The sequence below is a fragment of the Phragmites australis genome, chromosome 3 (genome assembly GCF_958298935.1).
Source record: "Phragmites australis chromosome 3, lpPhrAust1.1, whole genome shotgun sequence".
NCBI classification, from domain to species: domain Eukaryota; kingdom Viridiplantae; phylum Streptophyta; class Magnoliopsida; order Poales; family Poaceae; genus Phragmites; species Phragmites australis.
The window spans coordinates 46901904-46925185 of NC_084923.1; the positions used below are offsets into that span (position 1 = coordinate 46901904).

The 23282-nt window shown below is 44.0% G+C and overlaps 3 protein-coding genes and 1 non-coding gene across 4 annotated transcripts; 1 reads left to right on the plus strand and 3 right to left on the minus strand.

The window, feature by feature from the left end:
• Positions 1-7359: 7359 nt before the first annotated feature.
• TRNAG-GCC (transfer RNA glycine (anticodon GCC)) lies at positions 7360-7430 on the minus strand. The gene has a single exon. It is a non-coding gene; the product is annotated as a tRNA-Gly (tRNA).
• Positions 7431-7764: 334 nt separating this feature from the next.
• On the plus strand, positions 7765-11798 carry LOC133913498 (replication factor C subunit 5). Its single transcript, XM_062356664.1, has 11 exons — positions 7765-8036; positions 8129-8239; positions 8344-8376; positions 8740-8908; positions 9219-9400; positions 9686-9822; positions 9948-10046; positions 10693-10762; positions 10855-10929; positions 11111-11156; positions 11495-11798. The coding sequence occupies exons 1-11, from the start codon at positions 7953-7955 to the stop codon at positions 11551-11553; spliced, it is 1065 nt and encodes a 354-aa protein (XP_062212648.1). The 5' UTR covers positions 7765-7952; the 3' UTR covers positions 11554-11798.
• Positions 11799-11920: 122 nt separating this feature from the next.
• LOC133913496 (BTB/POZ and MATH domain-containing protein 5-like) lies at positions 11921-15582 on the minus strand. The gene is made up of 4 exons (XM_062356663.1): positions 14938-15582; positions 13234-13606; positions 12867-13137; positions 11921-12235 (listed from the first exon to the last, which is right to left on the minus strand). The coding sequence occupies exons 1-4, from the start codon at positions 15396-15398 to the stop codon at positions 12051-12053; spliced, it is 1290 nt and encodes a 429-aa protein (XP_062212647.1). The 5' UTR covers positions 15399-15582; the 3' UTR covers positions 11921-12050.
• A 603-nt stretch (positions 15583-16185) lies between these two features.
• Positions 16186-22538, minus strand: LOC133913495 (probable zinc metalloprotease EGY1, chloroplastic). Its single transcript, XM_062356662.1, has 10 exons — positions 22033-22538; positions 20575-21045; positions 20340-20483; positions 19669-19770; positions 19028-19239; positions 18453-18503; positions 18302-18371; positions 17485-17553; positions 16701-16751; positions 16186-16604 (listed from the first exon to the last, which is right to left on the minus strand). Exons 1-10 carry the CDS (start codon positions 22414-22416, stop codon positions 16446-16448), a joined length of 1713 nt encoding a protein of 570 aa, XP_062212646.1. The 5' UTR covers positions 22417-22538; the 3' UTR covers positions 16186-16445.
• Between the last annotated feature and the right edge of the window lie 744 nt (positions 22539-23282).

The window sequence follows — 23282 nt, forward strand, 5'->3', positions numbered from 1 at the left end:
CAGAGAGCAATTTTTGGACGAAATTAGAGATTACTGCACCGGAAGGTCTGTTGAGTGGTGGCTACACTGGAGGGTATTACCGGAGCATTTTCAATGCTGAAGCAGAAATAAAAGTTAACAACGGATGGTCCAGTGATGGACTTTAAGAGCGTTGGAGTATTTTCTGCAGAGAGGAGATTTTTCGGCGCTAAGTATCAAAGCCTATTCACCCTACTCTAGTTGCTAATCTCGTTCCTACAATTGGTATCAGAGCCGGTCTAATCATTTGTTGACCTTAACCGGTTTTGTGATCTGTATACGATATGGAGAGAAGTGAAAAGATTCCGTTGTTTGATGACCGTGATTTTTTTTACTGGAAGGTGCGTATGGAGGCTTATCTTCTAAGCCAAGTAAGTGCAATATGGGAAGTAGTTGATTCCAACTACAAAATCCTTGCTGCTCCCACGACTCAAGCTCAAATTGAACATTATGAGGCTAATAACAAGGCTAGAAATATTTTGTTTACTAGTCTGAGTCGAAATGAGTTTGACAGGGTATAGTACCCTCGTACTGCCCAAAAGATCTAGAATACTCCGAGTGTCTTTTATTAAAACACTAACCAAATTAAGGCCAGACGCCAAAACATATACAACAAAGAATATAAAATGTTTATACAAGACCCCAGAGAGTCTTTGGATGTGATATTTGCTCGCTTTGATGGGATTGTTAGTAATCTTTGATCAACAAATGTTTTGCCCTATTCTGACAACGAGAGAGCGATCAAGTTTCTCTATGCTCTTGACCGTAGCATATGGGAAGTCAAGATTTTGAGCATTAAAGAGTCTTCAAGTTATGACACGTTGACTTAGGATGAGCTCTTCAGTAAGCTTAAATCCACAAAGATAGCTAAGGTGGCTCGGATCGATCTCGGAAATCCCCTATCTCAGAACATGGCGTTGGTTTCTGGACCTGGTGATGGCAATCAGTCTGTAGCTGGCTTTTCTTATGCTAACACTTCATCGAATAGATTTATTTTGTCTTCCTTGGTTTTTATCACAGAGGAGCAGGTGAACGCGCTGGATGATGAGGATCTTACGCTAATCGTAAAGAAGTTCACCCGCTTCTACATCAATCACCGTGACCAAAGGAGGTGTGATTCTCATGCCTACTTTGAGTGCGGTGACACTACTCACTTCAAGGCGGACTACCCCAGGCTCAACAAGAGGGAGGATGGCGACCATGACTACAACAAGTACAAATAGAACAAGAAGCCTTTCTTGAAGAAGAACCGTGATAAGATGGCTAAGAAGGCGGCCAAAGTGGCTTTTAGGGCATTCGTGACGGCTCTTAGCGATATTGACACTTCTTCCAGCGATGAGGAGAGCTCGGAGGAGGATGAACCGCAAAAAAAGAACAAGAAGAAGGCCAATGACTTCATTGGCCTTTGCTTCATGGCGAATGATAACAACGATGACAACGACTTCGAGCTGGATCCTTCCAAGGTATTGTCTTCCTACGATCAGCTTTTCATCCAAGTCAATACCTTGAACGATGCTCTCGTTAGCTAGGGTAGGTTACTTAAGAAAGCTATGCGTGAGTGGAAGGATCTTATGTTTAAGTATGAGTTTGTCTCTACTAAACTTGCATTGCTTTGTTCTAGGCCTGATGCTGAGGATTGTGAGATTTGCCTGATTATCATGGCTGAACTTGCTGAGCTTTATAATGTGTATGCTCAAGTTGCCTGTTGGCATGAGACTGCCTAGAAGAAGCTCTTTGAGGAGGAGTCTAGGTCTACTCTCTTAGGTCTTTGTAAGAATTACCATTTGCTTGCAAATGATGTTGAACTGAAAGACAAGCGTCCGAAGGAGCTAGTGTCTAGAATTGAGAGTGCTAGGAGTTCTAAGGATATGCAACCAAATTGCATGTACCATCTTTCAGGATAAATTCAGCTGAGTTAGAGGGCAAGTTCAAAAGCTTTTGACTAAGAATGAGTGTCTCCTTTTTCTGGTAGAGAAGTGCTTATAGGGCAAAGGAGAAATGAATTTGATCTTAGCCAAGAGTAAGATGTGTTCTGATAAGGCAGGTTTGACTTTTGGGTTGGGTTTTGAGAGGGTGGCTTATAGTGGGGAGAGAAAGACTGTGTTCACCACATCTACTACTGTCGGTGATACAGGAACCAGGGGTCCCCAAGTCCCGAGGCCAGATCAGCAGGTTGCCACGTGGTGCCCTCCTGCAGAGATTATCTTCCCGAAGTGCGAAAAAATTAAGTCCCGGGAGAGGGTGCTCGGGGCCATGAACAGTGGTCCCCGGGTATTCGAGTTCCCCAATGACCCGAGAAGACCAAGTGCCGGGAAAAGAGTGCTCGGGGCTGCGAGCAGTGGCCCTTGAGCACTCAAGTCCCCTGACGACAAGAAAAGGTTGAGTACCGGGAAGGGAGTGCTCGGGGCTGCGAGCAGTGGCCCCCGAGCACCCGAGTCCCCGGAGGACCCAAGGAAAGTCAGTTCCGGGAGAGAGTGCTCAGGGCCACAGTTAGTGGCCCCCGAGCACTCGGTTCCCCGAGGATTCGAACAGTCAGTTCCGGGAGAGAGTGCTTGGGGTCGCGAGCAGTGGCCCCCGAGCACTCGGTTCCCCGAAGACCAAGAAAGGGCATATCCGGGAGAGAGTGCCCGGGGTCGTGAACAGAGGCCCCGAGCACTTGGTTCCCCGGGGACCTCAGAAGTCCTTCGCCGGTGGCCCCCACAGAGGTCTAGCGGTGAGGTGTCAACCAGTGAAAGGCCCGATACCGCATTTAAGAGGGCGCGTGGCCTGTCACTTCCAACTGCTCCTGTCACGCTCGGTGCCAGTCCCTGCCACGGCCTGGCAGGCGGGCGTGGGGATATTTAATGCACGGGTCACATCCCGTGACATCTGGCGCGCCTTGGGATAACCTCGCGAGGCCCAAGGTGCCCCGCTTACCGCCCTGCTGTGGCAGGCGTACAAGACTGAACGGGCACGCCGGGCTGCTCGGTGGTTGCCCGGTGGGCCCTCCCCGTGGCGCCCGTTGCAGAACGGCATGATGACGAACAAGACCGGACTCAACAGCCCATGATGGTTGCTTTCCATTTATGGTGCCTTGAAACTCGTGTCATCCCCTTTCTGAGCACGCTATCGCCCGACGAGTATTTAAAGCCGGGCGGGCACCCCGGATAGGGGACGGTTGGACAACGACTCTTGGACGGGGTTCGATCGAAGGAAGCTGAGACCCCTGAAGAACAAGGAGTCCGAAGCTCTAGGATAGACAAACATTCTTGTAACCAACAATACATCTGAGAGACATTCTCAGAGCATTTATAGCACACACAGGAGTAGGGTATTACGCTCAGTGCGGCCCGAACCTGTCTAAAAAATCTCCTGAGCATTTACTGTATTCTGCATCCGATCCTTCCATCCCACCTGCCATCGCATTTACGCCCATTTATTTCACCCGCAAAATAGATTCATAATCATTCCCCTGGCCGAATCTCAAAGGGGGTCCCTCCGAATCCGTGCTTTAGGAGTTCACCCTCCGACAACTACCCTAGAAGCTGAGAAGTCAAAAATCAATGTCACAATACAACCCATCAAGAAATCCTTTTTTCAACCAACAAAGAAGAAACCCGCACCACAACCCAAGAGAGCTCTAAAGCCTAAGATGAGAGAGCCCCGAGTGACCGACAATCGAGTTTCGAGAGACGCTATCACTGCAACTACAGACAAAAAGAGGGTCATTTGGTTGGGTTTTGTTTTCATTGTATGAGAGATGAGTTGCGTGAGTGGGAGTGGAGCACCCGTGCCATGTGTTGCCTCTCTATTGGTGTACATGAACCTTTTCTCGCTTCCACTTATGAGTCTCTAGCGCTTTTTAGTCTCTTTCTAGAGGTGTTGCCCGGCGTGGATTTTGACATGGCTCATACGGTTTTGGTCCATGTATAAGAAGTTTCGAGTCTCAACGCTTTGGCAGACCATATTTTCCTCATCGTGATACCTATCCTCAGCGTACTAGACCTGTTTTACTTGCACCTGCTTTGATCACTACAGGACGGATGACCTAGTACTGGATTCCTAAGAGGTTTTTAACTAACCCTAATACTAAGTCATCCAGTTATTGTGCTTCTCATACGTATGTGGTAGGCGGAGGCCAAGAGAACAAGTGACTCATTAACTCCGATTGTTCGTGCCACATGATCGGAGATTCATCATAGTTCTCCAGTCTCACTCTCGTAAAAGCGACACGAGTACATCACATTCGGGGATGATCAGAAAGGAAAAGTGAAAGCCAAATCTAACTCTCAAGGATGTAGTTTTGGTGAAGCATCTGAGATGTAACATTCTCTCTGTATCTCATTTGTTGGATGAGAACTTGGAAGTGCGTTTCAAACGTGATACTTCTCGAGTTCTCGATTCTTCTAGCGCTTTGATTTGCAAAATTTCTTGAGTTGGGAGGGTTTTTGGAGCTGATTTTTAGTCTCTTGGTTCTTCTCATTGCTTGATTACTCAACCTTTTTTCTGAGATTTGGATGTGGTATAGGAGACTATAGCACATGAGTTTTGATTTTCTTACTCGTTTGAGTACCCTAGGCTTGATCCAAGGATTTTCCAAACTCAAGTTTGAGAAGAATCTTATTTGTGCTCCTTGTCAGCATGACAAGATGGTTGCTGCCTTCCACCCACTAGTCAGTCTGCTGATGACTGAACGATCAGGAGAATTTCTCCATATGAACACTGTTGGTCCTTCTCGAGTTTGTTCGGCGGGTGAGAAGTGGTATGTTCTTGCTATTGTTAACGATTTCTCTCGCTACTCTTAGATCTTTTTTCTTGTGAGGAAGAATGAAGTGTTCTCACACTTTCAAAGCTTAGTTTTGATATTGTTCAAGGAACTCCCTAGTGTATTGAAAGCAAATTGCAGTGATAATGATACTGTCAGAGGGTTAACTCCTATCGCAGGGATCTTGAGGGACCCCTTTTTAGAGATTCGATCAGGGGGATGATCCTGAATATGTTTGCCGGAGAAATAAATGGGTATAAATGCGATGACTGGCGGGGTGAAATGATCTAGTGCGGAACGAAGTAAATGCACTGGGGTTTAGACAGGTTCGGGCCGCACGGAGGCGTAACACCCTACTCCTGTATAGATACTATAAATGCCCTGAGAATGTCCCTCAAGGATGTTGCTGGTTACAAGAATGTTTGTCTATCCTAGAGCCTGGGGCTCCTTGTTCTTCGGTCTGTGTGTATCTGTTGGCTTTGGGTGCTCTTGGGCTTCTCGATCTTCTCTACTTCCTTAACTGCTTCAGCCTTTCCTGAGCCAGAACCCCCTTTCTTCTCTTTTGCTATATCAACTTCCCCCTCCTTTTGTCCGTGCTGCCGGCTGCTTTAAATACCTGCCGGCAGTAGCGTGCCCCGAATGGGAGGGCACGAGTTCCAAGGTACCATAAATGGAAATGGCGTCATCATAGCCTCTGTGCGAAGTGACCGAGGGTGGAAAATACGCCCCGCGCCCAGTCATCCATCACCATAAATGCACTAGCAACGGGCGCCGTGGCAAGGGCCCACTGGGCAGCCGCAGAGCGGCCCGGCGTTCCCCCCTTTCTTGTTCTCCTGCCACAGCAGCGCGGCAGATGGAACGCCTCAGCCCTCACGACGTTATCCCAAGACATGCCGGATGGCACGGGATGGGACCCGTGCTTTTAATGTCCCCACGCCCTTCTGCCAGAATGTGGCAGGAACTGACACCGAGCGTAGTGGGAGCAGTTGGAGGTGATATGCCACGCGCGCTCTTAAATGCGACCTCGGGCCTTTGACCGGCTGACACCTCATCAGTGGACCCCTATGGGGGCCACTGTCAGGGGGTTTCCTGGGTCGTCGGGGAACCGAGTGCTCGGGGGTCACTGTTCACCTCTCCGAGCACTCTCTCCCGAGAACGCCCTTCCTCGATCCTCGGGGCACCGAGTGCTCGGGGGCTACTGTTCACCTCCCCGAGCACTCTCTCCCGGGCATGCTTGTACGGATCCTCGGGGGACCGAGTGCTCGGGGGCCGCTGCACGCAGCCCCGAACACTCTCTCCCGGAACTTCCTTCGGTGGGTCCTCGGGATACTTGGGTGCCCGGGGGGCCACCGCTCGCGGCCCCGGGCACACTTCTCCCGGTACTTAGCTTTCCTGGTCGTCGGGGGACTCGGGTGCTCGAGGGTCATCGCATACCTCCCCGAGCACTTTCTTCCCGGCACTTAGACTTCGCAGATCATCGGGGAACCTGGGTACTCGGGGACCACTGACCGTGGCCCCGAGCGCCCTCTCCTGGGACTTAGTCTTTTTTACCTTGCGGAGGAGACCCCGCGGGATGGCGCCACGTGGCGGATTGCTATCCTGGCCTCGGGGTTCGGGGACCCCCGGTTCCTGATTCACCGACAGATACCGAATTCAAGAACTATCCCTTTGATACTTTCTATCTTGAGCATGACATTGAATATCAGTTTTTTGCCTCACGCGTTTCTCAGCAGAATAACATGGTTGAGAGAAAGAACATGAATTTAATTGATATGGCTAGGACTATGCTCGATGAGCATAGGACTCCTAGAAAGTTTTGGATTGATGCTATTAGCACATCATACTATATCTCAAATCGGATTTTCTTCCGCTCGATCTTGAAATTGACTTCTTATGAGTGCGTTTTGGGAGCAAACCGAATATTTCATATTTGAGAGTTTTGGGATGTCGGTGCTTCATTCTAAATCATGATAATCTTGATAAGTTTGAGTCACGGTTTTTCGATGATATTTTCTTAGGTATTCTCTTCGTAGTCATAAAGATGGTGTGCCGCTTAATGCCATACGTGCAGGTACACGACGCTAAGGCCATGCATGTGCTCGAGGGCGAACACCATCTTCTACGGGAGAGAGCGAGTCTATAGAGGAGAGAGAAGAGATTATAATAACTTAATACTATTTATTTTAGATTGTACAAGATTCTAACAATTTAGATTCTAGATCGTGAGAATCAAAATCCAGCTGTTAGGATCACAATAAATTGGAGCAGTTGAGACTTGAGAGGGAGTTTGCTTTTTGGCAGATTGATTTGGACTTCACCGCCGTTGCAGATTACCTGGTGGCACGATTTGCGAACAATCATTCCAACCCGCTCTTGATTGGAAAATGACGTCGCCGTGTTCTTAGTTTTCTTCGGGCGAGTTCTTTGGTCGGCCACGCCGTGGCAATGTATCTTCGGGTGAGTTCCTTGTACATTTGGCACCATGCTCCGATCACGCGATTGGAACTAAAAAAAAGAGATGCAAGGATTCGAAATCATCAGCTCCTGGATCGTTTGTGACTTCAGCACGTAGCGCCTGAAAAAATAGAAAAAGAAGATGCACCAGCCGGGAATCGAACCCGGGTCTGTACCGTGGCAGGGTACTATTCTACCACTAGACCACTGGTGCCGTGTTGGATGCGAGATTTGTTATAACGATTTGTTCAAACCTGTGAAGGCTTGGCTTAATGACTTGATTTCTATTGGTTTAGAGACTGAAAGTTTACTTCCTTATCTAGAAAAACTCCTAAAATCATAGGCATTGAATCTTTACTTGATTAAGCTGAAATTAGGATATACTCGCAAAAGAGAAGGCTGAATTTCGGGTAAATAAATTTACGAATAACTCCTTACAGTTTTTTGAGAGAACTCCTTACATGATCCCCAGGTCCCAGCCATCTAAGCCCAAGGCCTACTTCACCTCGCTCGTGAAGGCCCATGAACTGACATGTGGGCCACACATGCCACAGCGAGGCCGGCAAAACCCCCCTCCTCTCCGCGACTCCGCCGCCCCCGTCAGTCTCCCGCCCGGGTTCCCGCCACTCTCCCCCATTCCCCTCCCAATCCAATCCCAAATCTCTCTCTCTCTCTCTCTCTCTCTCTCTCTCTCTCTCTACCGGCGGGGCGCGTCAGGTCGAGGGAGTGGGGGAAGATGCTGTGGGTGGACAAGTACCGGCCGAAGACCCTAGACAAGGTCACCGTCCACGACCAGGTCGCGCAGAACCTCAGGAAGCTCGTAAGTAGCGTCCGCGATCTCAGCGTCTCCGGGTTACTCTAGGGTTTCGCTTGATTCGTGCGGTGCTGATCGTGTTGGTTTGGATTGGTCAGGTGTCGGAGCAGGATTGCCCGCACCTGCTGTTCTATGGGCCGTCGGGGTCCGGGAAGAAAACCCTAATCCTGGCGCTCATCAAGCAGATGTTCGGCGCCGGCGCGGAGAAGGTGCATTTTTTAAAAACATTGTTGGGGGGTCTCCTCTTTTTTGTGTACATTTTTCTAGGTGGTTTCTTGGTGCTGATTTATGTGTTTTGATGGGACTGGTGCAGGTGAAGCTGGAGAACAAGACATGGAAGATCGATGTGAGTCCTAGCTCTCTGAAAGGCCATCTTTGTTCTTCCGTATAACTGCTACTTTTGCACATTGTAATGTTGTGTTGAATAACTCGTGAATAAGCAGTCTACAACAATAGTAATAATTCTCAATGTTAGTGTGAAGCAGTTGTTGGTACCCATTCCATTTATGAAACCTTCACTATTTGTATGATCTTGACATTCACAACACCATGATAGAAAAGTACCTTAAGCTGGATGTTTTTTTAGGGATATTTGCTTTATGTGAATGTTCCTAGTTTCAAAGTGCTATGACTTATGCGGTATTTCGTAAGTTGACGAATTGGATACCTATATTGATGTAGAGTTTGAGTTGCTATTTCCTTTCTCCAGACTGGGACGAGGACATTTGAGCTAGAGTTGGCAATGCTGTCAAGTGCCCACCATGTGGAGATGAACCCCAGTGATGCCGGGTTTCAGGACAGGTATGTTGTCCAGGAGGTCATCAAAGAGATGGCGAAGAACAGGCCAATTGATGCCAAAGGAAAGAGAGCGTTTAAAGGTTGGTGTTTTACACTTACTATAAATTATTGTGGTTATGTTCCTACTAATTATGGGTTTGCTCATAAAGGAAGTTCTGCTACCTTTTCTTTTCTCGACATTCAGTAGTATGCATGATTTGATAGAGAACTTCTCTCTATTGTATGCTAGTAGATTTGCTTGTTAGCTATCAACAAATGATTTTCCATCAAATTAATAAACCTTGAAGAGCATAAAATGGGCATCTCACACAAATAGAGCATGCATCTTGTTTAGGCTGAAAGTGTAGCTTCTGATAACAGGAATTTAACAGGGTTCACTTGAACTTGCAGTCCTTGTCTTAAATGAAGTTGACAAGCTCTCACGAGAAGCCCAGCATTCCCTCCGTAGGACTATGGAGAAGTATAGTGCATCATGCAGGCTGATCCTATGCTGTAGTAGCTCCTCAAAGGTGACAGAGGCTGTAAGGTCCCGTTGCTTAAATATGCGAATAAATGCGCCCAGCGAAGATCAGGTTGGTGATGGGTGTTTAAATTATCATTTGGTCCTGTTATTTTGTCTCATTGACTAGGCTGTTGGCAGACTTGTACCATGTCATATGGATGTTTAAAAGTACATTTGACCTTCCCTGATCATCAGTTTTCTATGCTATAAAATATGCTATTTTTTATTATTGGTTTTGGTTTGCAAATAGATGTCGTTGGTTTCTTGAAGCACATTTTCAACCAAATGCCCATATTAATTGTCTATTTGGACAGTCTGGCATACGAAATTATTAATTCCTTTCCTCATTTCACAGATCGTCCAAGTTCTGGAGTTCATTGGGAAGAAAGAAAACCTTCATCTTCCACCTGGATTTGCTGCTCGGATAGCAGCGCAGTCAAACCGTAATTTGAGACGAGCGATACTGTTTTTTGAGACTTGCAAAGTGCAACAGTAAGCTCTTGTGCTTATTTGTTATGCAGTTCCCTTGCTGATTTGCCGCGCCTCCAATTTCACACGTATATCAATCTCTACCTCCTGCCAACACTGACAGTTGTCATTTTGTTTTTTGCTTTCAGATACCCATTTATATCAAATCAAGTAGCACCTCCTCTTGACTGGGAGCAGTATGTGTCGGCAATAGCATCTGATATCCTGACAGAACAAAGCCCTAAAAGGTTCCAACTTCTGTTGAACTTAAGTCTCTAAGCATTATAATTCCTATTGCATGCTTTTATTCTTTGTCTTAAATTAGAAAGGTTGACGAAACGGTTCCGTTGCAGTATTGCTTTAGTTCTAGGTGGTGTGACATTGGTGGTGTGGATCTTATAGTTTTGATACTGATATAGTGATATGAGATAAAGTTGACATCTAGTGTGCTTTCGGGTACCGATACAGTGTGATACTGTTCCCTGGTCATCTCTTTTGATGGACCATACATGCAGTCCTATCTGTGCATTGGCTGGTCTATATTTTCCTTTCAAGTTCTAGCGATAGCTTTCCAAGCCTCCAACCAGTGCAGATTTGTTTTGTGCCCTGCAACTCTGTGAGGAAAATGTTTGAAATTGAATAATATTCAAATCTTAACTGACAACAGCAAGCAGTCAAGTGTGTTGCCTTCACAGATCTTTTACAACCTTATTATTTACAAAATCGCTTGTCGTGGCACATAATATGGATTTGCGACAGTTCCCTTTTCCAGTGAACACAGTTTGACCTCTCCACATATGTTGAAATTTTGTACTGTGTTACATAGTGATGTTTGTTGGTGCTATATGAATTTTCTTTTACTTGACTCTGAACTGTAAAATCAACATTTTTCAGGCTATATGCTGTGCGTCAGAAATTCTATGAGTTACTTGTAAATTGTATCCCACCTGAAAGTATCTTGAAGGTGATTTAATGCTTCGGTCACTGCTTTATTTCATTCTTCTTCCATGTCTTTTCATGCCAGTGCAAACTGAACTTGTCTTTTGACTACTGCAGAAGTTGTTGGCAGAATTGCTGAAGAAGTTAGACGCTGATCTGAAACATGAAATTTGTCATTGGGCTGCACATTATGTGAGTAAACAGAAATTTGATACATATGACCTATTTAAGCTGATTTCACATAGCACTAGTCTTTACCATCTTGTAGTTCTAACTTGCAAGCCCTTATGATTTGACCATTCCTATTCCTTATTTGTGATGTCAGTCTACCGATGCATCTGCTTGCTAACCTCTGGCATCATGTTTTTTGCAGGAGCACAAGATGCGTCTTGGGTCCAAGTCCATTTTTCATCTAGAAGGTACTACTCTTGCCCTTTTATTAACTGTTATTATTTTGGGTATATAACACTGTAATGTTATTAGTATGTGTGCATTTTACTCCAAGGCACCGTTACCATTGTTCTGAAATGCTATTATTTCATACTGTTTTTATGTCAACGCTCTTGTACATTGCCAAACTGCCCTAGTCATGTATAGCTCCTGTTCTGGATGTTGTCAGCAACAATGGATGTAGTTATGCTCCGGTTGCCCTTTTCTTTATTATGTGCATGTCTCAATAATTGCATTTGCGTGATTAGTGCAATAGCAGTCACTCTTATCTACCTGCTGCCACCTCTTTTTTGCAACTCATGTGCAGCATTCGTGGCCAAGTTCATGAGCATTTACAAGGAATTCCTGGTCGCTACATTTGGTTGAGCAAACCCCAAGCATAGTGCTGTTTCTTGCAATGGAAAGATGCTGTCGGCTGTAGCACTCGGCCTGATCAAAAGCATGGGAGCCTCCTCGGTGTAGCTTGTACTGAACTCGTGTGGGCGACTAGCTTTATTCAGTCTGTTTACTCTAGACCACCGTCGATGTCATTCGCGTTTGCTTCAGTGATTCTATCCCATCTGCTTGTACTTGGACGTTGAGAATGCTATGATCGGAAGTTACTTTGCTCATTTCCCATTTATGAGACAACGCCTGTAACCAGCCTTTGTGCTTGCGCGAGATTTCCAAACAGCTTGCGTGAACTGATCCAAACGGTTACGACCTATGAACAAGGGAACTGTACAAGAGTGCATAGAGAGAATGCAAGCAGATGCTATTATTTAAAGTGCTGACAGAAATCAAATAGACGTCCTGCGATCTGTCCCCATTTACACAGCAGCAGCTCCCACACACAAGTCGGTGTTCGCGGTGGCAATATCGTCTCACACCCTCGGCCTCACCCTGCGCCCGCTGGTGTCACCACCATCCGAGAGCTGGCCCCACACGCTCTGGCTCTTCCCTCCGCTATTGCATTCCTCCTCGCATCCGGCAACCCTCCACAGTATCTCCGATTGCAGCGGGGGGCAGTTGTCTTTGAGGTAATCAAACCCGTCAGTGTGGATCACAGCTGCAGATACATAAGGGCATCTGGAATGTTATACAGTTCAACAAACTTGGGCACCATTGAGCAACAAATGATTAAAAATGGAAGGTACCTAATTTTATGATCGGTAATGCAGAACCCAAGATGAAACTACTAGGATGCCTTATGAGCTTAAGTCGAAAGTATCACGATGCTCAGTAAGATAATGCTCAAAATAAAAGCAATAGATGACCCAAATTCAGAAACACACTATTATGACTTGGCATCTCAGCATTACTATTTATCACACATTACAACTATGCTGAGAATAACAAATGCACCATATGTGCCGATTTTCTTGACAATGTGAATGCATTGAGGGCATTTGAGGAGCATGCGTGATTGTGCAAGCCCTTGTGCCCTGCCTGAGCACAAATCAGTTCAGCGTACTGGGAACTGTCTAAACAAGAAGTCATCTTGCCCATAAAAAAAATCTAACACAAATGAACTCATTTTATTTCTAGAATCAAAATATAATCATAATGTAATGCTGAGCACATTTGCGATTATGTAAAGCTAGAAAGTACAGATCAAAATGTTACAGCAGATGTCGCCATGTGGATATCTACATAGAATGTGAGAATGCCGAATAGCTTTTCATGATAAGTCTTATTACCTGAAAGGTTTTCAGCAGCAAATTTCAGACAAACAGATTTAAGCTCCATAGCATGGTGCCGATCAGCCAATGCTAGAGTAGTTGCCACAGACTTTACAGAAATATGCTTGCACAAGTAAGATTCACACAACAATCTTAGCCTTGGCAACTCATATTTGTCTGCTGCGGCCATTAACTTCCCAGCTAAAGAATCAAAGATAGAGCAGTCAGAGCTTGATGCAGACAACTCATCATCACTAAGATTGTCCCTGTAGATAAAATGAAGCAAGGCCTGCAAAAGAGAACATTTACATACGGTGAATACAAATCTCCCAGTTTGTTCAACTGTGAAATGGAGGATAGGACTGACATATAAATAGAAACAGACCTTGAACACTTCAGGATCCATGTCATCAATGACAAACCCTTTGATTTCATTACTTGTATCAGCTTCATTCTTCTTTTCATCCGATTCATGTTCGAATTCAGATCTAAAAAAAGAGGATCGGGCAGCCAACACCAACTTATGTGCATGAAACTTCTCTCCTGCTACACTAAATATAACATCTACACCTTCCTGAGTATCCAAAAGCGTTCCAAAATGATAGCCTATGTCAGACTCTGGAACCTCTATTGAATGTGGCCTAGAATAATCCATAGTTGATACAACAACACCCACAGTACAGTTAATCTTCAAGCAATCATCTTTCAGAAAATCTGATGTCTCAAGAGCAGTACGCCTGAAAAACCTTTTGTAACCCCTGAAAGTTGAAATCAGGATAAAAATGAGGGTACTTCTGGGGAGCAAACTTGGTCGAATACAGAAAGTAAAAACACACACACACACATTTTCATCAACAACTAAAGAATAGAGATACGTGTATATTTTTCATGAATTAGTTGGGCATACATGAGTGGACAAAAGGGATGAAATTAGCATACAAGCCTAATAGCAACTGAGAAATCATGGTATCAAATCCTGGAAAATCAACACTCAAGTTATTCTAATATATAGACAGTGCAGAATATTGGTGATCTCCCCTTTTATTGATTTTTTAGCCCATATCTATCTATATTGATTACAGTTACAGATGCTGTAGTCTCTACCACCTTAACCAAAAGTTACTAGTTATTAAAGAAAAGATTTTGATCGATCAGTTCATTCAATCCAAGTTATTACAGTAGATTAACGAGTATAACTGAAGTTGATAAACTGTATAAATTGTACCAAATGTGGAAACAAAACTGGCACATTATTTTAAAAGATTGTATTTGGAAAATTAATCAAGCACTCAGAGCAAATACAGGAAACCCGCTAATATCTTAAAAGATCTGTGTCCAGTACACTGCACACCATAACAAATAGAAACCTGAAATACATCTACAACGGATAATATGTTCCACAAAGAACTTCTGGACAGTTAGATAATTAGGCACGACAAATTGATAAATACCCTTAGCATGGAGCAGAAACACCTGATGGGTCTATCTGAAACACGGTAACTTCTCCTCCTGTGAAAAATTGCTCTATTTTACTCAAAGACCAGCAAATGCCACTTCAAAGAACGAAATTTGCTTAATGACACTGCGAGCATGGCTAATTTGGTAAAATGTGCCATTACAGTTGAATGGATTGAGGACTAGTTTAACTTATTCATAACATCACAAAGGTGAGAGCTGCATTAGATGGCAACTAGCGCATTATCACAGGTATTCGCATGATCATAGCACAACAGAACCGCAGGCCCCACAACTGATACAAAGTCAAAATGTCATATAATCACCTATGCGTCAAATTCACCGCCGAACTAAAAAGCCAGGACAATACCAACACACCCGAATCGAATAAAATAAAATCAGGCACTGAGTTATGATTGAACAACACCAGCATATACTATCAAAGGAGTCTAATTACTCAAAATTAACTTGCCACAACCACCAGGAGCTTTCAAATCAAATAAATTCGGAAGTTGATGGGTGTACTAGACCCTGTAACGTGTCCGACCACTCGCTCTAAACCTAAGTGGAGCTGATTACTTAACAGAAGGCTACTTGAGGCGGGACGATAGACAGAGAATTCGCGTATTATTACCACATGGATCCGCGGTACTTGAGGGTGTACGGCCCGGACTCGAGGGATCGGTCGAAATGCGAGTGCACCTTGTGCTTGCCCTTGCCGCTCTGGTCGAGGAGCGTGAGCTCGAAGAGCGCCCGCACGTCGGTGCCCTCGGACGCGAGCGCGATGAAGACGGAGACGTAGGCGGAGTTGTCCTCGGGGTTCTTCCCGTCCGGGTAGAAGTAGATCGCCCACTGGTACCCGCCCACCGTGAAGGTCTCGCTTGCGATGTGCTTCCCCACGCCCATGCCCTTGGCGAGCGAGTACCCCTGGATCACGAACCGGTGTGACCCGTTCACCGTCTGCGTCACGGACCGCGAGCCGGTCGGCGACGCAGCCATGTCCCGCGCTGGAAGCGCCCGGTCGCCCGACGCCGCGGCGCGGTGCGGAGGGGAGGCGTCGCCCCCGCCGCCGGGGCCGGCGTCCTCCTCCTCCATGGGGGACGGAGAGGGGGGACAGAGTAGGCTAGGGTTTGGAGCGGCAGGCTCCTTGGCGAGGTCGGGAAGGGGACGGGTGGTGGCGTTCGGGATTGGGGATTTGGTTGCGAGTTAACTACGCGCTGCTGAATTGTACAGCACGGGAGGAGGGGAGGGGTGGAGGAGATGTTGGCCGTTGGGGAGGTAGACCAAGCGCAGGTTGGATCGGTCAACCTGCTATATAGACCTGCTTGTGTTTCAATTTTGATTAGTTAGTGGCGATGTATTATAATAAAAATATAAATATTAGATATGATAGCGTAAATTTATGATATGGATTCAAATGTGATATGAAAGTATCGTTAAATGAATACGTCGAGAGCGATGACTAGTTTGATTTTAAATAAGATTTGAAAAAGAAGATGGAGATAATTCACTAATTTGCCTCATATTTTTTTCATTTATTTTTATTGATAAAATGAGATATATATCCGTAACCGGTAATGATATAGTGAGGCTAGAAGACTAGAGTAAATAGCAAAAATGAATAAATTATTTGAGTTTAAAAGTGTTTTTATTAAATGAAAAGAGAGTAAAGGAAGAGACGAGGTAAGAATCAACTGTTTTATACAGTAGACTAACGTATTCCATATTGCTATAAAATTGGGACAAAACTTTTGGAAGTCATGTTTGTAATTCTCTAATTCTAACACAATTTGAAATTCATGTTACAAGGATTCACCATCGAAGAGTAAAATTCAGTACCTGCACCAAAACTAGTCAGGTGGGTAGATCTAGGTCGCAGATCTGATCAATTGCTGGTCATATAATTTATTGAAGGGGTACATCTTATTCAAAATTGCACATTGTGACATCTACAGACGATGTTTTCGAACAATGGCTCTCAATGCAATCAGTGCAATTTCATCACACTTTGCACCGAGTAAATTCACACTTCAGTTAACCGGGTAATGTCACAAGCCTTTACAACACTTCCACTATTGAGGCTACATTTCAATACAAAATTGAGTTACATCATGGCCTAATTCTACCTGTAACCAGTGTACCTCAAAACGAAGTCACAAGCCCTACACCTAGGTCCTCCGCAAGTTCATCCCACAATGGGATGAGAGTCAACACAACAAGAAACACCAAAACTATCAAGGCTGCCCTCCTCCAAGTTCCAACATCGCTTACATCGTTCAAGCATGGTTTTTCAGGTGTTCTCTGGGAAAAAAAAAAGTTCCAGACAAGTTAGTGCGTTTCTCTAAACATCAATTTTGACTTGTGTATACCTGAAGCATCAGCTTGTTGCATTTTTACCTGACATATTAGCACATATAAGCCCCAAGGAAGAGACAATGGTCCTCCAAGCTAGACGAAACCAAAAATGGAGAAAGAACATTAGAGTTGAATGTAATACCACTGAGGCAAAGACAGAAGTGAAGCATGTTCAAGGGTGAAAACGAAGAATCAAAGGTCAAACAATAAATAGGACACATGAAGCTCGAGTCAAGACTCAAGACAATAAAGCAATAATACCATCTTGCAAAATTCAGATGTACTAAGAAGGTTAAGCAAGACTCGCGAGACACAAGTCTTCTGAAGAAGACTTCCTGTACAACACAATGTTTAAAAAACAATAGGTATTCAGCTAGTGCAGCCTAAGGGCTTTGTGAAACCAATATGTCATCTGAAGAAAGGACGCTATATGTAAGTCACGCAAATGACTCATTTAAGCATGCTTCTGTACTAACTCTTCTTACCTTTTTTTTGAACGGATAACTCTTCTTACTTTATTTAATTTCATGAACTAAAGACAAATTCTGATATTTACAATCCACCTAGCAGTGTTGTATTGATTCTAGACAACTCCAACATTTTCCTTTACTGCCATTGTACAAAACCAAACATTGTTTTGAGATAAATAAGATATTGTATGGGCAGGACAGCGTAAACTAAAATGCCAATTGCTTAGTGACAAACCATGCATACTTGTTATTCACGTGGCACATGGACGAACATACTTCTCAAAGAGGTAAGAAACCAAGCTGTACTGCACTATGACTGCAATAGAAATTGTGATGTGCAAGATGGACCAGCTTACCACTCCAAGTCCAAGCAATGAGTATGTTGTGAGGCCAAATCCAAACAAAGCATCCTTGCCAAAGGCACCCTGTTGAATATATCAGGGGATGTAAAACACGCTGTTTGATGAAGAAGATCAATGTTTTTCTGCTAAATAATCATGGAGTTCTCTACAGTCTACAAGCCACTAGGCTAGGCACAAAAAGTTGAATGGAGATTGCCTACAGAGCTTGACAAAACATGTACTGCAAAAACGTCAAGTTACACACCAAAATATTTTTAAGGAACATTGGGATGAGATTTGACTGTGTTACTTGTTTTCATGATACTGTAACAAAACCTTGCAGTCAAGTTGAACTTTCCGAAATGAATAATCAAAGTTACTTAGCAGTCCAAATAACTACCAGAGATTATCATGACAGATGACACATTATAATGGCGTTGCACAGGAAAAACATCTGCAAAGGCCCAACAGCATATAAAGTTGCAATTCCAAACATGTTCAAACTCCTGGACCATAATAATAGCAGACTGTTTGTTGATCACTGATAGTATACTACGAAAACAATATGTAATATAGTGAAATAGTAATATTTCAGTCATGAGCTCTTGAATACACTAGCATACACTTGTTCGGTTTCATAATGGCATTGCAAGCTGCATCACTTAGAAATTCAGCATCACAGGTAAAAGAAAAACATGACCAGAAAACAGTGTTAGGCGCCTAGCAAGGGCAACTGAGGACCACCTAAAAGTTATTTCTATTGTCACATACGTTCATCTGGTACAGTGTGGTTATCTGATTGCATTTCACCAAAATTTACAGTAATGTTTACCTGTAAAGCTCTTCCACCATCAAGACATCCAACAGGAAGCATATTGAAGGCAGTAGTTGTTAAACCACACCTAAAAAATTTGCAGGAACAATAAGAAAAGTAACACTCGTTTGGTTGAAAGGGCTCAAGGGTTTAGTGAACGATACTTCACCAGCCTGCGATCACAAGAGGGTGGATTGAAACTGTAGCAGCATGCATAGCCCTGTAAGTAAATATAATTTCATAAGAAACCAACAATTTCCTGCCAGACTTTTGAAGGAACAGAATCAACCAAGTAGATTATTTCAACTCATACCACCGATCATGTCATGGTCAGACTAATGTGCGCATCAGAAATTGTACCAACAGGAGTTGTAATAGAACAATTATTTGACCATCCACACTGATGGTCCATACGATCCAATCACATACAGTTGTTCATAAAATATGTATAAGTTGGTGACTGGTTGAATTTCTCTTGAATCAGTCCGAAAGAAAGATCCCCTTAAAACTAGTAAGAGTTTCAGCTATTCCGTTATGCTTCTCAAAGACTTAAACTAGTAATGAGAGAGAAGTAAGGGAAGTGGCTAAACTTTCCATATGTTCTGAAATGGAATCTATAGGTCTCCAATAACACAAGTAATTCAAGGAAAAGGTGCAGACATGACAAGCAGATCCGGGAAAAAAAAAACCTAATGACTAGCTTATATTGCAAATGAACGAGTTCAAACATCAAGTATCAGATACCTGTATCCAAGTGTTGCTCTGCTAATAAGCCCGAGCAACAAGGAGCCCTGGAATAGCTGGCTTGGTACTTCAACTAAATCACTTGCCCCAACAGGATTTGAGGAGAGTAATAAACCTACAAAGAACATTGATAAGGAAAGTGCAGCTCCAGCCACAGGACCAGCAATTGATACGTCAAACATTGTCTTCCGATCCGGCAGAATGGACTTGAACTGCAGGAGTAAATAATGAAAATAAGAAAAAATCCGGGAAATGCATCATGTATCAGTCATATGTTCAGCACACAGTCAGAAATGTACATAAACCAGAACTATTAAGGCCAGAAAAAATTAATTGCTACATTGGCATTTAAACTACAAAGTGTACCTCTGGCCAATGATGACAGTAGTAAGCATCATTTCAATCAATTTGTCCAGTGAGATATAAAGTCAACCAGAGATATTTTGGAAAAGGAGACATATGACATATGTCTCCTACAATATCAAGTTAGCATTAAAGTACACAGCCTCATCAAGATATTGCCCAACTGTGCACTATCATGGCATGATCAGTATCAACAAATAAGAAGGCAACAGCAGGCACATCCATGTCATAGAAATTCTAATCACCAACCGAGTTTACTTCTTTTAAGAAACACTAACCTGAGTAATTGCACCAAAAGTTCCAAGGGTGAAGTTCGGAATGAAGAAAGGAATGCTCAGTTTCACGTTTTTTGGAAATGCTGCCAGAAAGTGTCCAACTTCCTGCATACAGAATGGCGACATATTAAGTAGAGTTAAAACAATCACCAAAAAGAAGAGGTTACATGAAAAAGCAGTTCCAAAAGCCATATACATATTCATATGATTAAAGGATCCTCAGATATCGTTGGTCGTTGCCTGCCTCGATTGAGGCCAAATTTCAATTATTCACATCATAGCTGATCGATTTGATAGTGTGCTTCAAATTAATCAACGAGAAGACTAAGCAATACAACACTCATTTGGTTTTGAACTTCTACATAAATACCTCTATACAACAATGATTCCAAAACATTAAAACTAGCTGAACACCAATTCTGAATAAAGGCAATTCATTAACCCCTAGCCCCAAACTTTGCATGACAGCCAAAAAAAACTGTAAGACAAACAGAACTTGTAAAGTCAACTTACTCCAAAAGAATTTTAACAGCAAATTGGAGCGCACACAGTACATTGAACTGATCTAAAAGGTGCACTTGTTCACATAACTTCTTTATAGGTTAAAAAAAACTAATAGACGAACAGAAACTAATGGACAAACAGATGTTCAACATATTTAGGGTGAAAATTACATGAAATAGTTGGATAGCCAGGACGCCATAAGCCAGTGGCAAAGCTGATTCCACAAATGGGAGTAGAAGTTGCATATCAGGAGGGGGTCCAGTAGCATTTGGATCAGTGAAATATGTAACGATTTCTGGTGGAAGACTGCTAATCTGCACAAATCCTAAAGTGTATAAGCAACTTGGCATTAATGGGTATCAACATGCAGTAGCATATAACAGATGAAGAGTAAGATAAATATACCTTTGATGCGATTCCTAGCTCAACGCAAGAGAACATAGTGAGAAGGAAAAGTAACAGTGAAATGACGTATTGCCATAGGGTAGTAGGACCAGGCTCAGAAACTTCCTTCCTAAGCAAACCAAAACTAACGCGGGGTCCCCCACGTGGATCTTCCCCTTCTGAATTGGGCTCCTCCACCATAAAAAGATTGTATTTGTCACCAGTAAGTTCACGTAGCTGTCGTTGAAGTTTTGCAAAGATTTCCTCCCTCTTCCCACGGAGATTCCCAACGAAAAGAACTCCTTCCTCAAGATCACCAAAAGGTTCTTCTTTTGTCAACCAGAATGTTGTGTAACCAAAAAGCTTTTCCTTAATTGCCTTGACATCAGCTGGATCAACCTTTTCTGGGCCTAGGAGTTCCAACAGTTTAACTGTATCGATATTATCAACACTAAAATTCAACAGTGGTGGCTCGCTTGATATTCCAGGAGTCTGATCAAAGTAAAATGTAGCAGATCATGTTTGAGAAAAAGAAGTATACACACAAATAGTAATAAAAAAGATGTGCTCTACAATTGTAATGAATGTGTATATATGCTTTAATTGAGACAAAGTCAGAAAAAAAAATGAAACCAATAATGATCAGATAACAGAGACACAGCCACTTCATCATTTAGGTACAATTTCATCCAACAACTCAACGTGACGTGCCATAATATTTTTCACTCGATACATTAGCGCTGTGCTGTGACCACTGACCACCAGAACAAGCACATTGTAGTTCCCTTCCACACATTTGTCACAACTGAATGTCACACAATATCAAATGAAAAAACCACTTCACTATACTCATACTAACACAACACTGTAACCACATGGATCCGACATGCCATATGAAATGAAAACACTACTCCATTATACTCATACTAACACAACACTGTAACCACAAGGATCCATCCTATTCCTCTGCACCAGGGCTCAAAATTCACTTAAGACCAGCCCCTTTGCAGGATCTCCCTACGCGTGCGTAGCAATTCATTTGGGCAGCCCTCCTACTTTGCCAAAAAGGGGTTAACCTGGAGTTACTATGGACTGTCACACATTATACGCATGTAACACTATTCACTTTAGATTTCCTATATACGACTAAGTAGCCACTATTACGGACTATATGTTAGAATTCCATTTGAAAATCGACAATGAGCAGCTGACCAGTAATTCTTAATGTGCTTTTGATCCCATTTCTATGTGTACAAATTTAGTTTCTCATTCCATCAAAAACTCCAGCAAGTAAATCAGCGAGACGTACCACTATGTTTAACACAATGCAACACGAAACTTCACACCAACTAGAATGCACCCGCTCCCAAGCTAACCCAACGCACAGCTACCTCTCCCACTCCAATAAGCTATCTAAATGCTCGATCCCTCACACTAACAAATCAACAAGCAACTAAGCAAACCACCTTAGCACCTTACCCCGGACGACGAGGACGAGGACGAAAAGCTCCCCGATCGGGTTCGCTCAGACCCCAGCTCCTCCGCCGGGCCCACCTGAGCCTCCGCCGGGCCCGCCGCTGCCTCCTCCTCGTCCCGCTTCTCCCCCTCCTCACCGCCGCCCCCGTCCGTAGAGAAGCACCGCAGCCGATCGTACCGCTTAATGGCCCTCAACTCCACCGTTGGCTTCCACCCCAAAGACACGCCTCTCGAGCAGCCCAAGCATACGCCTCTCGAGCAGCCCCACCGTGAGCACCCCGGGGTGGATGCCGGCGAGGAAGCGGAGGCCCGGTGCCTTGGGAGGAGGAGGCGGAGGCGGGAGGCGGTGAGGTGGACGAGGGGCGAGCTCGCGAGCGCTGCGGCCATGGGCGGCGTGCAGCGACGAGTTCGCCGGTGCGGTGGTCGGAGGCGGGAGAGGGGGAGGAGAGAGAGAGTGTGTGTAGGACTGGCACTGGGAGGATAGGATGCGTGCGGGGGCTAGAGAGAGAGATGAGTTGGATTTGGTTTGGACCAACGTGGCAGCGAGTTGCTCCGACGCTTTTTCGACGGTCCAGCGCGAAAATATCAGTGAAAAGAATCGTCGGGGAGAAGTAGGGATGAAAAGAATAGAAAATGGTTTAAACCAGTTTTAAATTTATATTTTTATTTGGAAACGAGGTGGACAACAATAATGCCGAAACGAATACGACTCGATAATTAGAAAAAAAATAAAAAACTGTGTTATCCAAAAAAACACACCGCTATCGATCGAAAATCAATAATTCAAATTAAATTTTACTCACTCTATGAATTCATCCATAGCAAGCTCAAATAGTTCTGAAGACCAAATCATCACCAAGCATCGCAATGCACATTTGAAATTGTCATCTCAATATGTCCGATAGATTTCAGTTAAAAGACGGATCTTTGCTTGTTCTTTATGTGCAGAGGAGCTGGATCCACCCGTATATCCCACATCAGTCATACTGTCTCTTTATGTAATGAACTTTTCAGTTGTAATTCGCACAAGAACCAAGGCTATTATCTACGGTAGCACAATTACACAACCACTGGAGTTAAGTTCGTAATTTTGCGACTGAGGCTATGGTGGCTGCCGGCTGAGGCTGAGACCTAGGATGGAATAGTGAAACTCTCACGCTCCAATCAGGTTTTAGTCTTTTATTTTCCCCTCTGGCCAATTTATGAGCTACTTGGACACACCACGTCGAAGCACAAGGTGCACCAGGCTCATG

Excerpts from the sequence above, each read along its gene's own strand:
- LOC133913498 (XM_062356664.1), top strand. The coding sequence starts at position 7,953 with ATGCTGTGGGTGGACAAGTACCGGCCGAAGACCCTAGACAAGGTCACC. Across the intron at positions 8,037-8,128 it reads CGCAGAACCTCAGGAAGCTC|GTGTCGGAGCAGGATTGCCC; the intron begins GTAAGTAGCGTC and ends TGGATTGGTCAG. Across the intron at positions 11,157-11,494 it reads GTCCATTTTTCATCTAGAAG|CATTCGTGGCCAAGTTCATG; the intron begins GTACTACTCTTG and ends ACTCATGTGCAG.
- LOC133913496 (XM_062356663.1), bottom strand. The coding sequence starts at position 15,398 with ATGGAGGAGGAGGACGCCGGCCCCGGCGGCGGGGGCGACGCCTCCCCT. Across the intron at positions 13,607-14,937 it reads AAGTACCGCGGATCCATGTG|GGGTTACAAAAGGTTTTTCA; the intron begins GTAATAATACGC and ends TTCAACTTTCAG. Across the intron at positions 13,138-13,233 it reads TGGATCCTGAAGTGTTCAAG|GCCTTGCTTCATTTTATCTA; the intron begins GTCTGTTTCTAT and ends TCTCTTTTGCAG.
- LOC133913495 (XM_062356662.1), bottom strand. The coding sequence starts at position 22,416 with ATGGCCGCAGCGCTCGCGAGCTCGCCCCTCGTCCACCTCACCGCCTCC. Across the intron at positions 19,771-20,339 it reads TGGCTATCCAACTATTTCAT|GAAGTTGGACACTTTCTGGC; the intron begins GTAATTTTCACC and ends TTCTGTATGCAG. Across the intron at positions 17,554-18,301 it reads ATGGTGGAAGAGCTTTACAG|GGTGCCTTTGGCAAGGATGC; the intron begins GTAAACATTACT and ends TATATTCAACAG.